The sequence below is a fragment of the Macadamia integrifolia genome, unplaced genomic scaffold (assembly GCF_013358625.1).
Source record: "Macadamia integrifolia cultivar HAES 741 unplaced genomic scaffold, SCU_Mint_v3 scaffold798, whole genome shotgun sequence".
NCBI classification, from domain to species: Eukaryota; Viridiplantae; Streptophyta; class Magnoliopsida; order Proteales; family Proteaceae; genus Macadamia; species Macadamia integrifolia.
The window spans coordinates 114,484-127,940 of NW_024870539.1; the positions used below are offsets into that span (position 1 = coordinate 114,484).

At 42.8% G+C, this 13,457-nt stretch overlaps 1 protein-coding gene across 3 annotated transcripts; it reads right to left on the reverse strand.

Annotated features, from left to right (window-relative positions):
* Positions 1-1,081: 1,081 nt before the first annotated feature.
* LOC122069995 lies at positions 1,082-11,522 on the reverse strand. Of its 3 annotated transcripts, XM_042634097.1 has the most exons (8): positions 11,379-11,522; positions 5,715-11,193; positions 5,334-5,608; positions 5,103-5,250; positions 3,705-3,906; positions 3,261-3,605; positions 2,454-3,154; positions 1,082-2,163 (listed from the first exon to the last, which is right to left on the reverse strand). In XM_042634097.1, exons 2-8 carry the CDS (start codon positions 10,959-10,961, stop codon positions 1,462-1,464), a joined length of 7,620 nt encoding a protein of 2,539 aa, XP_042490031.1. In that variant the 5' UTR covers positions 10,962-11,193; positions 11,379-11,522; the 3' UTR covers positions 1,082-1,461. The 3 variants fall into 3 exon arrangements, with proteins under 3 accessions (XP_042490031.1, XP_042490032.1, XP_042490030.1); XM_042634098.1 differs by having other exon boundaries at positions 5,103-5,247; positions 5,715-11,500; XM_042634096.1 differs by having other exon boundaries at positions 5,715-11,499.
* Positions 11,523-13,457: the final 1,935 nt, after the last annotated feature.

Sequence of the window (13,457 nt, forward strand, 5' to 3'; positions counted from 1 at the left end):
AACTGAACCGAATCATACAGTATACATCGAAACCGAACCGATTAACACCCTTACCTGTGGTACCTTATTCACCAAAATGTAAAATGCTAGTTTTATAATTTAGGGAAAATTACATGATTACCCACTTTTGGGTTTCCCTTTACAAAATTACCCACAAAAAGTTTTGGTCAACAAAAATATCCAAAATTAGGTTTGGGTTTACAAAACTACCCAAAACAGTGATTCTCCTTCCTCTGCCTATTTATTATGTCATTTTTACCCCTGGCCAAGGTTGTAGCACGGCCTGATGGAGGCCGAGGTGGCAGCCCGGCCTGATGGAAGCCGAGGTGATAGCGCGGCCTGATGGAGGCCGAGGTGGTAGCTCGCGCTCCACCTCGGCCTCCATCAGGCCGTGCTGCCACCTCGGCCTCCATCAGGCCGCGCTCCACCTCTGCCTTCGTAAAGCCGTGCTGAACCTAGGCCTCCATTAGGCCGTGCTCCACCTCGGCCTCCGTCAGGCCACGCTATCACCTCGGCTTCCATCAGGCCGGGCTGCCACCTCGGCCTCCATCAGGCCGTGCTACAACCTTGGTCAAGGGTAAAAATGACAAAACAAATAGGCAGACGAAGGAGAATCACTGTTTTGGGTAGTTTTGTAAACCCAAACCTAATTTTGGATATTTTTGTTGACCAAAACCTTTTGTGGGTAATTTTGTAAAGGAAAACCCAAAAGTGCGTAATCATGTAATTCTCCCTATAATTTATCACTGTAATGTGCATGCTCAAGAGGATACACTGCGATGTATCTGTTTTCTTATCTTTTATTGCAGGTCTTCTGAAAGTGTTAATTATCAGATGGGGGTGCAAGCCGGGGGTGGAGATTTATGGGTGGGGTGATTATATCCTTGAGTCCAACTGTAGGGGTCACACTCCCGGACAACATCCTTTTTCACTATAAATAAGGAGAAAATGCTATCTAACAGCATTGCGTGATCATTTCAACACCCATGTCTGGGAGCAGGAGTGCATGATTGGGTGACATGTTTTTTGCTCCCTATAATTAGACAAACTACCAAGTACTAATAATCCAAAGAACACTATATGCCAAGAATACCCATATTTTATCATTGATAATTAAATATAAAAATGAACAGTTGGGAGTTTCAAACATTCTTCTTAATACAATCAGCTCTCAGCAACAGCTCGGGTCATGGGGCCAACACTGAAAAATAAATTAATGGGGGAAAAAGAAAAGCTGGACAGAAACAGAACCACCCCATCACTCTAATACAGCATTTCAAAAATTTGCTCACAATACAATATATCACTAACAAAATTAGCTACCTACAGAAAATGGTCAAAAATAAGTGTCACCATTGACCTTTCTTCCCCCATATCCACTTCTGTTGAAAGCAAACATTCAATCCAAAAGAGCATATTTGATACCTTGTCCCAACTCAAAAACACCTAGGACCTTGGTTCTCAAACTGCTCCGGAAGCTCCACTAGAAGCCGGTTTAGCAACATAAATTTGTTTCATTTTAGAAGCAAAGTTCTTATCTGTTCCTGATAATTGAGTTCTTCCTTGGAATCCCATTCTCCGATGGGACCATTCACCCCCTGAATTTGTCTTCTGAGAAATTCCACCAGTTCTCTGGTCCACATACCCAGTTGGATGAAGATACTGCTGTGTTGAATTCTGCCGCTGAGAAGACTGCACCTTGAAAGCAGAGGTCATGCTCTGGCTGCTGCCAGTGCCCATATTGTTGTGAATACCACCACCACTCTCGCTAGCATTAGTTATAGCGTTTTTTGCTGAGCTATTTGTGACAACATTCTGAGTGTTGCCACTTGTACCAAGCAAGCTGTTGGAAGCTGGCCTGCCGGCTGAAACATGGATAGTGGTGCAACTTGAAGGGCTTACCAGGCCGAGTTCATAAGGCAACTGAGTATCAGTCGCATCACCTGCCACAGGGAAGATCCTGTTGTTATCTGAAGATGCTGAAGTATGAGTGTCATGGATCTTGTTAACAGTAGATGTTTGGTCCCCAGACAATCCATGGCTGAACTGTGATGTCAATAAACCATCTGCCTGCTGCTGCAATGGCATTGATAAAGGGATAGAGTGCATTGGTGATGCAGGAATGTGAGACCAGCGAGCTTGGACTGGTATGTCGGCTGAGGACTGGAAGAAACAGTTTCATTCAACGATTAGTCTTACTACGTAAAATCTTGCGGGTAACTAAACATTCATATGGCCTATAAAATGGAATGTAGCACACTAGTATACTTGGTTAAAATGTGGAACATATTCCTTCTAATCAATTTTCAGTCATAGCCAAGGTATCATGAGTTTCCTAAAGTTTGACAATACTGTTACATTCACAAACTAATCAGGATAAGTGGGTACCAATTTCATATTTCCATCCATGCTATCAGCACCTACAGTTTTGCAAGTAGTTCAGAAAAATGTACCTGGAAAGGAGACATGTCAAACATGGCCAAAGGAGAAGCCATAGGCAACAGTGGTGACCCCGGGGCCAGATGCTGGACGGGAGCAGGCATGCTTGGGGTATTGCGCTGTGCAGAAACCATATTCAAATTATTGATGTCCCCCTCACCAATACCCATTGCTGAAGATGTCGGATTGTGCTTCCAGTCAGGTTGCTTGCCAGAGGGAATATAAGTGGTGCCCATAAAACTCAAGCCAACTTGCCCAAACTGTCCTACTGGCGCAAAATGGTTGTACACAACCATGTGAGGAGGGGCTTGAACACCTGGGATTCCTCCAGGAGGACTGATAAAAGGTCCTGTAAATCCTGCTGGAGGACCGTAGAAGGAGTCTAAACCAGAATGGCATTGTTGCCAGCCTCCCAGTGTCCCTGAAGCTGGAGTACTACTCTTCTGCGACTGCGATTGAGTACCAGCAGACTCATCATGTGGGCCAAAGGCAAAGATAGGGCCCCCCAACATGGGATTTATCTCATAGCAAGGAAAATGGGAAGGCGTGGCCCCAGGAAAATGTGAAAGCATTTGGCTAGAAGAATTTTGTGGGTTTGGCAAAGGTGGCCATAAGGAAAGTGATGGTGTCTCTACAGAGAGATCAGCTGGAAGAGCTACAGTCAGGGACTCTTCACCCCTCGACTGACATGCTAATTGCTGGTCACCAGTGACACCTGCCAAAGATAAATTGATGCTTCATTACAGTGGAGCCAGAGGCAAACATTTACCCTAAAGGAAGTATCAAGGAGGCAAGAAATATGTTTCACAAAATTGTTCTACCTTTGCCTGTGGTCAACCCATCAATGTCTGCACCTCCAAAGCTTTTGGCATCTGAAACAGAGACAGAGCATGCACCCAGGTCATTCCCGACCATCTCATCACTACTGATAGCAGCAACAGCAACGGCAGAGGCAGCAGCTTCAGCTTCAGCTTCAGCCTCAGGATCTTCCAGATGAATACAAGACTCATTAGGCTGCTTCTCTTTTTCGAAAAACAACGTACAATCACTCTGAGCGGCAGGCAGGTTATGGTCAATTGGATCTGACCTACTAGCACCAGGAGAGAGAATCCCATTTGAAATGGCCCGGCTACCGGGAGGTAGAATAGTGGGTGATGTAACCGCACCTGGAAGCCAAACGATTATTGATTCAGTAGTAAGATCACAGCTTGAAAGACAACATTATCCCAAGGTAAGAAAATCAACTTCCTTAGACATACACTTACCAAACTGAATTTTTTCCCCTGCAAGCAGGGAGTTGAGAGGACTTCCTGCAGAAGAATATGACTTGTCCTGTGTCAAGATAGGTGGTGATGGCTTGCTGGGCTCGATAACAGTGCTGGTGTGATCACCAATAGAAGCAACATGTGCTTCCAATCTTGATGGATTCATAGCCTCATCTAGTTGGGTCTGAGTTAGGGCCATAACCTGGCAAATGCAATTAAGAGAGCTCCAAATTGAGTAGATTCATGCAATATGATGAGAACATTTATCAATTAAAGGTGTGCAAATAGTAGCATATTTCACTTAGTCACCGACTCTTAGAGTAACATTAATGCATCACCCCATCAGCTTTACAAATTCCAGGTTTTAGGGATAATATTTGGATGGGTTGTAAATATTACTATAGCCTCTTCCTCCATTTCTTCAAGTGTCATTGGCTAAAGTAATATATGGGATTTACTACCCAAGGTATTGGTATATATATATATATATATTTAGGGGGTTGGCGTTAAATTATGACATATACAAGGGTATAGATGCAAATCGCTTCTAAAACATCTGACAACCACATATTGTTGAGATGTTAATACTGACAGAATATATCTCCAATACAGTACCAAACAAAGATAGAGAGAATTAACATAGCACTTGGCAGAAAAACCTAACACACAACAGAAACCAAATCAGAACCTCTTAACTAGACGAGATCTATATGTCAAGTTCAAATATTCAAGTGTGAAACAGAAAAAACTAAAACAGAACTCCCAGCATCTTAAAGCAAGGAGTTTACTGAAAATACAAAGAAAATATAAAATAGTGCAAATAAATAGGATATCAAATCAAATATGGAATAAAATCATACTAAATAGGACATCAAATCAGATACAAAATAAAATCCCATACAGTCCTTTCAATGGAAAATCCCAATACCAATCATGATGCAAACCACAAGCAGATTAAGTAAATTGTGACTAGTGGGATTCATTATTCGAAGGGCACCCTACATCAACCCACTGCTACTAGGGTAGTACTGTACATGTTTTACCAAATCCAGCAAGACTCATCTCAAAGGGAGCAACCAACAGATTCAAGATTCAGATGGATTAAACCCATCTGTCAATTTGTCACAATCCCATCTACTACAGTGACTTTATGCTTGTATGCATAAACAAAATGATCAAGGGTGTGAGGGATTTCAGAAAAACGCACAGGTCAATGTCATGCCTATCAAATATTGCTGCCAACAGAAATTAGAGTAATATTACTAAACTAGGGTAAGGTGTCACAAGCTTGCTCTTACTGAGATCCATTATACATGAAAGCTAAACCATGTGAATACAAATAATATGCCCCCTAACCGGTATAGCCACTATAGCAGGGATGATATGATATTGCTATACCTGTTGATTAATCCGCGCATTGCCCCAGGGAGCCATGGATGTTTGAACATTGTCCAGAACCACGTTCTTGTTTTCAAATGGCAAGCCCAGGCCAAGGCTTGTTCCACCACTAGATATGACAGAAATGGAGCTTGTCTGGAGAGACCTGCTGACAGATTGACAATTACTGTAAGCCTAAAATGATCCTTCTGCACCAATAAAATTAAATTCCGAAAGTAGTAGTTGACATACTTTATGTTATGGGATCTTTTGTCAGCCTGCACATCAGTATTCACAGCAGGGGTACCAATTGGAGGCAATGGTTGCAATATCACAGTAGAAGTAAATCCAGCTGGCACTTCAACATTTGGCAATGCCCGGCCATCAGTGACAACAGATTCAGAATGCAAGTTGCTTGCTGCTTCACCTAATGACGTGGCGATTTTATTTGAATTGTTGGGAGTAACAGCATTTTGTTTGTTGGGAGCAACAGCATTTTGCGCGACAGAACGGACTTTACGAGGTGCCTGACATTGTGAAATCAAGAAACCATTTATTCCTTACAATAAAAGAGTGTGCAGCATCAGAAGATAAGACCATTAAAAGACGAGAAATTTTGACAAGGTATAGTACCTTTATTACCCTAGACTTAGCCTTAATTTCCTTTTCCCTCTGTTCTCGCCGATCATTCAGCATTTGCCTCTTAGACCTCACCTTGATGAAGTCATCTTCATCACTAGGGGCTTCTATGCCAGATTGTTTGAAAACACGCACGATACCACTTTGCAGGGGAGCATCAACATCCTCCTCAGAACTGCTATTTCTCTTCAAGTTTCCCTCTCCAGAGCGCGAGATGACAAGTGAAGATGTAACCCTTTTTTTCGATGCTTCTTTCCCTTGTCCCTTTTCCATCTTGTTCTCAGAATCAAGCAAACGTGAACTGATTGAACCAGAGTGTACAGATTCAGATTGAATTGATTGCTTGGATGGTTTGGCCAAAACAGCATCCTTCTTAGCCCCACTTCTTGAAGAGACCCCAGACACCTTCCCATTCAAATTTGGCTTTCCATCCAGCCCACTGTTAGATGAAACTACAGTTTCCATTTGCCTCCTATCACCATTCTCTCGCACTCTAAATTCAGTACGCCGAATGTTCCGTTGAGACCTCCTCTGAAATCCACTGGTATCCGAATGAGCAGCAGCCTCAGTAAATGGAACAGAAGATTTTGACCCAGAATTCTTGACAGTATAAATGAATTTCTTTCCTTTTCCACCAGACATTTGGACTGGACCCTTTGACGCACTCAAAGCTCTTTCACTTGAAAGAAACTGGGATAAATTTGATTCCAAATGCAATTCGCCCTGGGACTCTCCATTATTTGATATGGATCTGTTGTTCTTCTTTATGGAAAGATCATGATTCCCTTGATCCAGGGAAACTGGATCAGGTTCAGGCTTCTTTTCACTAAGAATGGAGCTCTTGGCATGACTCTGATATGTCAGAACTTCATTGTCCAGACTTTCTCCAGCAGGTAAATTCATCACTTTGCCCACATTTTCTTGAGATAAATCCAAGGGCTTAGGCACAAAGCCAGGCTGGTTATCCATCCATAAAAACGAAACTTTATCTTTCACAGTGGCAGTGGGGATCTGACTAGAATGGTCAGGACCTGCTTGATTAAGCAGAGGACCTCCCTGATTCTGATTTAAAGTGTAATGGCCTGGAATAGTAGGTTGAACAAAAGACATTGACTGAGGAGCCAATGGCAAAATTCCCTTAGAGAGAGGAGAAGGATACCTAAGCTGACCAAACTGGAAGAAAGTAGGTTGTGATGGGTGTATTTGAGATAGAGATGGCCCAACCTGGGGATGTAAATGGAGTGGCATCTGTATTGAACCAATCTGTATGGCTGGAACTGGAGATGGAATCAGAGAAGGGCCAGAGAATAGGCCAAACTGCAGCTTGATAGGTCCATCAGCTTGGCTCGGAACTGAAGAAACAGTTGACATCACAGATTGGACTGACGAAGGGTGGGTCATATTCACAGAAGATACTACTGGCTGTTGAACCGGTAAACTGGGACTACTAGAGCCTTCCACGGTATCCAAAAAAAAATCAGATGTGGTTCTGTCACAATCAGCATCTGAAGGCTGGATAACCAGATCTTGGAGTGTCGCCTTCTCAGGTTCCTGGAGAGTTTTAGAAGAGCTCCCCACATACATACTAGGAGAGTAATTCTCAGGTTGAAGGCTCTGTCGATCAGCAACCAACCCATCAAAAGATCCAGATTCTTCTGCAATGCTAACAGGTACCTGTTCTATTTGAACTGCATTTTCTCCACTCTTGGGGGTTCTTTCAAACTCATCACCACTAGGAATTCCAACTTCAACACCTTCATTGAAGCCTAAAACCAACTGGTTCATCTTGCCTGATGCATCTTTCTCTTCCAAATGTAAATCTCGGAACTCCTGAGCCAGATCAACATTCTCATCGTCTCCTTCATGCACTTCATCTTCTTCCTGGTAACCATCTTCCTCTTCATCATACTCTTCTTGCTGCTGCATCTCTTCATTGTACTCAATAGTCCATTCTTCATCTTCAAGAGGAGAAATAGAATTTGAGCCTGTTATTCCATTGGCATTACCCATTTCTGATGCTGATGCAACATGTTCACTGTCAGATAAAGACATCTCTTTGCCTTCTGCAGCAGCTGGTAAGACAGGAGAATCTCCAGACTCATCCAGGTCATCATGCGAAAGATGAATAGGTGAGTCAGGTGGACTTGAAACAGATAATGAGGATTGTGAGTCGCACCCTGGTGTGGCAGGCTTATCTAGTTTGTTCTTCTCAGGGGCAACATTTTCTTGTTGAGCTTCCATAATTCCTGGCTGTTCAAGCCTCTCCTGGTAACCATCATACTCTGTCGGCATGATTGGTTCACTTCTTCCCGGCTCATGTTGGTACCTCATCTCAGAGTTCAGAAAAGTTGAAGAATTAGGCCATTCAGACTCGCCTCTATAGGAACTTTTTTGCACAGAAGCCAGCGATGGAGGGGGGAGAACACGAGGCTGTCTCGTGGAATGCCTAGACTTTCCATAAGAAGTAAATCCATCCGCCTCAGAGTTTTGATAAAGTCCATCTGGATAAGCAACATGAGAACTAACACAAGGACGACCATGACCCCATCCCATATCACCAAACCCTTCGGCAGTATTATCATGAAATTCAGTTTCAACCTCGGAGTTCCGGCCATAATGGTCGACATCCCCATTAAGATTCCATCTCTGCCCTCTCAGGTGAGGGAAATCATCAACCACATATGCCTCGGCAACTCCTTTAGATGCTGCCCTTGCAGACACAACTCCAGAACATCCATAGACGTCTTTCCTAGGGAATGCCCTCCCTGCACCAAATGCATCTCTCCTTGGACTGCGATAACCATTCTCGTGATCCTGTGGAAGGAAGGCTGAGCTGTTAGAATTCTCAAACACATCCCTCCTCCATGAATTTGCAACTTTTCCTCTATCACGAAAGGCAGAATTTCCATCTCTGGAAGAGTGAGGCCTAGAACCCATCCCAAACGATCTATTCAGACTGGAGGAATCAGAAGAAGCAGAGTTTGTGATCCTTTCCACCATTCTCTCACCATCCTCCCAACCACCCATCTCTGCTTCCCCAGAAGCATCTTCCTCTTTTGCCGCCCTGGGCAAACTTCCAGCCACAACAGAAGCAGGAAACTTATCATCTTTCAATCCTTCAGCCCGCCTCCTTGCAATCCTAGCCTCCAACTCCAAAAGCTTCTGTCTAGCAGCCTCTTTCCTCCTTTCTTCCTCCATATGAATCCTCCGTTTCTCCTCTTCTCTAGCCATCTTTTGTTCAACAGCTCTTCTAACAGCCTCCAATCGCTCCTGTTCTGCTCTCCACGCAGCCTCTCTAGCTTCTTCTTCAAGCCTTCTCCGTTGTTCTTCCTCTTCCCTAGCTAGCCGCTCTCTCTCCTCCTCCTCTTTCCTTGCTAACTCCAATGCTCTCGCCTGTTCCTCAATGATACGTTGCCTTTCCAGCTCTTGCATTTTTTGTACCCTCTCAAGTTCTGCTTCAAAAGATTCTCTAACAGGGTCATGGAAATCAGTCTGTTTCAGCACATCCTTCTTCTTCTTAAACACCCCAACAAGACCACCAGAGATAGAATCCCTTCCATCGAACCCCAGGCCAGAGCCAAAATCTTTCAAGAAAGAATCCTCATGACCTGGTTTTCTAGTGTTTGAGAATGAACGCTGTTCCCTACCAAAATCAAGCAATGGATCATTCACAGAGAGTCCCTTACTTCCAGAAGAAAATGATGTTTTAGGCACCAAACTGTTTCGTAAGAAATCTCCTTTGTATCGATTGGAGATATCACCACTGTGACGCTCCCGCATATTCTGTTCAGCCCACCTACTAGAAAATGATTCCATCATGTGGTTCCCATTCTGTCTATTTCCTTGCACATAACCCAAATCCCTCCTTCCAAACCTTGAATCCTGAGTTCCCATGGCTCCATTACTAAAATCTCGATAATTGTCTCCATATGGTGATTGATTGTATTTTTTATCTCCGTTCATGTCACGATTGAGAGTGAAAGGCCTCGCACTGGCACCATTTCTATCAATGCCAACTTCACGAGCCCTATATTCATCTTTTGCAAGGGATGAAGCTCTCCATGAGCCCCCATCTTGACCTTCTCTACTAGGCGTTCTAACATCTCTACCATAAGTGTCTGTCCGTAGAAATTCCTTTGAAGAAACCTTCCCAACATCATCATCACGTAGACCCCGGCCATCAGAAAGATCAAAAGCATTTGAGCGTGGTAGCCCACCAACCCTTGGACGATCAAAATCTCTGTCGTGAAAGGCTTCACGTCGGGACAACCCATGATCCTTGTCCCGACTTGGCAGACTATGACCCGTATCACGTTCATCATCAGCCCAATCAGAAGTGTGGTTAAGACGAACAAGTGGCAGTGGACCTGGAAAGTGATCATCCAGCTTATGGGGCTGTTCCCCTCTGGTAGAACCACCAGACCCATGATTCATGCCATCATTATCATTCGAAAGAGAGCCAACACTATGACGGGATGACTGGACTTGCGGACGCATGTGAAGTAGTTGCCTTGAACTAGAACCCTCTGTCTGCTCATCTGCTGCTTCCTCACTCACCTTCTGCTTCTGTTTCTGTTTTGGATGCATAGTATCCTTCTGCTTCTGAGCAGAACCAGGAGTGGCAGGCAAGGTAGCTTGCAGGGATGGGAAGTCTTCCCCCCTTAGGACCACAGCCTTCTCAGCCAGCTGAAAAGAAGAAGCAGAACCAGTCATGGGGTGTGCGACAGTATCCGACCTCGCAGACGGAGGCATGTAAACACTGCTTGCCCTCGACCCCCCATCCGCAGAATTCAGTGGATGATCACCACCATCAACTGCCTGAGCTCCACCTCCCGATCTCCCAAGCAAAGGGTGATGGCCACCACTATCCTTGTCTTGCAATGTAGAAGGAACTGGCTTCGTCCAGCCCATACCGGAAGAAGTCGGTCTCGACCCAGAACCAGAACTCCCAGGACGAGCAGAACCAATCCCTGTTGATGAAGAATCAAAACGTTCATGTTCCTTCCTCAACGACGGCAAATTCAAGGGGGGCGGAACTGAAAGCTTTGGCCCAATTTTTTGTGGTGCCAAAATCGAACTCCTAGGTCTCGAAAGAACCACCATCCCACCGCCCACGCTGCTTCCATGGCTACCAGGCCGTACTCGGCTGGCTCCCGCATTTGAAAAAGAGCTTGGAGGCTGCCCATAAGATCTATTAAGATTCACAGAAACAAACTTAGTCCCGACACCGGGATTGGCCATCTCCCGTGAAAACCAAACTATTAACCCGTCCGGCAGATGCCGAGCTCCACCAAAGCATCAAACCCTAACCCAGATATCTCCACGAAACAGTAAGAAATAATGAAAATTTCTCCAGTAGATCTTCCAGCATCAAAGAGAGAGCAATCAAACCCTAAAAACCTGCTCGTGAACCTCAACGGGAAACGAGAGTATATGAACTCGATCACAACGACAAAGAACCGAACTGATTAATCTACAAAAAGCGAAAAGACTGCGAGACCTTAGAAGGATAGGATTTCTTTTGTTTGAATAGGGTTTCGGTTCTTCTTCCCCGATTGTGTTTTCACACAGGAAGCAACGGAGAAGAAATGAAACAAAACTCGAACGGGACGGAAAAATTATACAATAACAGGAGAAAGTGTAGGTTACGGAGCTTACCTCCCCCGGCGTACGATATGGGTAGCAACGATATACTGCGCCGTTAAGAGACGCGAACCTGAGAAGCCCTAACCAGAAGAGAGGAGGAAGAGTGAGCTCCTCGATACACTGACGAGAGAAAGAGAAGGAGAAAGAAAGAGAAAGAGAAAGAGAGACGGCCAAATTAATTTAAATTAATTAGAATTAAAAAATAAATAAATAAAAAAGGGAAGGAAACCATTGTCTTTCAGTTGGATTTTAAATTTAATTAGGTCATTAAATTAACAGACGTAATATTTGTTTTAATTATCTAACGTAATGGGATGTTGTCTCTTAATCTAGAGATTAATGAGGTTTGATCATTGATGATTAAAATAAGGGTTTGAATGAGAAGATTAATGAAAAGCTAGTGGACCTTGGTCCCAGCCCATCGGTCCAAAAACACTTCATAATCGAGCCTAGCCTTGGGTCCATAAATATTGAACTGTGCCTGTGCTTGAGTTTTTAAATGATCCAAGCCCAATTAGTCAATTCATTTAGCAAGCCCAAGAAGCATGAACTTTGGTGCAACAACAAGGTTGCTCCATTGTGACCAAATGGTAGTTTGGAAATAGCTTCCCAGCAAAGCAAGGGTAAGTCTAAGTGTATTATGACTTTTCCTAGGCTCCACAATGGTGGGTGTCTTGTCTACTAGGTACACATTTTTCTTTTAGCAACCCTGGGACTGAGGTAGAGCCCAAGCCACTATGGTTAATGTAGACCATTAACACACTTATTGGTAAGTAATTTTTATTTTTAAATTTTTTTTTGATGAAAAACAGAAAATATATTAGACAGAAACAGATTATACATCCAGATATTCAGAAAATGTAAGGACTCTAATCATCCTATGTTATGCTTAGTGGACTTGGCTAATAGTGTTAGGATAGGAACTGGTAAGTAACTCGAACCACATCATTTACCGGAAAAAAAAAAACACGAACCGCATCTGAAATTCAATATCAGCCAACAATCTTAATCATTTCTCATGCCCATCTTTTGGGACATTTTTGCTCATAAATTCTTAAGATACTTTATTTTTCTTTTCTAAATGCACTTTCGTTCTTCTCTTAAATCATGAATCAAAATATAGTCTTTCATGGTCATGAATCATGGTGTTTTATACCCCGTTTTTGTTCATGTTCTACATTCAAAATTTTCAGCTTACCAACTGTGCTAGGCAGTTATTATTATCTTATCCTAACTAAATAAGGTGGGATACATAAATTCTATTTCGTTGATCTAATCTATTGAAAGCTATAGTTGTTACACCTCTCAAAAACTATGCATGTCTTTAGCTACGTAAGTTGGAAGTTGTCAATGAAGATCTCATCATCATTTATTTAGTTCAAGACGGCTTTATTAGGTTGTAATGAGACTTAATACAACTGAAAGTTGCCATTCTTATCCCAACCTTTTTTTTTTTTCCTACTTTACCCTCGATTTCTCAAATATTTGATTTCTTCATTTTGTTACCTTTTCTTCACCCCTCTAAATGACTTCTTTTGTCCTTATTCGCTTTGGATCATCTTTGCCAATATATATATATATAATCATCATATTCTCCTCTTCATCTTTACTTTTCTTTAGTTTCTCATTTCCCTAGAATTCTTTTTTCACTATTCTTCCTTTAATCATTCTATTTTGTCTTTTAATTTTTTGTTTACTTTTGTCCATGGTCCATGTAATATTGAGCTCAAGTATTGGAGTGTCCCCAGACTAAACCCTAGGGATCAGGATCAAGGTTTTAACAATTAAGTTCTTTAAAGATGAATGAAAGATAAATGAAGACTCATCAGTGTAATCCCTCTCATATTTGGTCATCTTCTTCAGTTCATCTTCTTTGATTTTATTCATTGCTTCAAATGGGTTCCGGATTTTCTATTTATAAGATCCTGTATCGTACACAGAATTTGCAAATTAGCATCAATGGTTCGACCATTATTTGTAGCATAACCATATTGAGTATGACATAAGCAATATTGGTCCGACTTATACCACTTGAGACAATTCATGGTTTTCACTATTAACAATTTGCTGGCCTAGTGGCCAGCCTTCGAG

Bases quoted from the DNA above. Each gene is read 5' to 3' on its own strand.
- LOC122069995 (XM_042634097.1), bottom strand. From the start codon at position 10,961: ATGGCCAATCCCGGTGTCGGGACTAAGTTTGTTTCTGTGAATCTTAAT. The intron at 5,251-5,333 runs GTATGTCAACTA...TCAATCTGTCAG, and splicing joins AAAAGATCCCATAACATAAA to CAGGTCTCTCCAGACAAGCT. The intron at 3,606-3,704 runs GTAAGTGTATGT...TTTGGCTTCCAG, and splicing joins AGGGGAAAAAATTCAGTTTG to GTGCGGTTACATCACCCACT.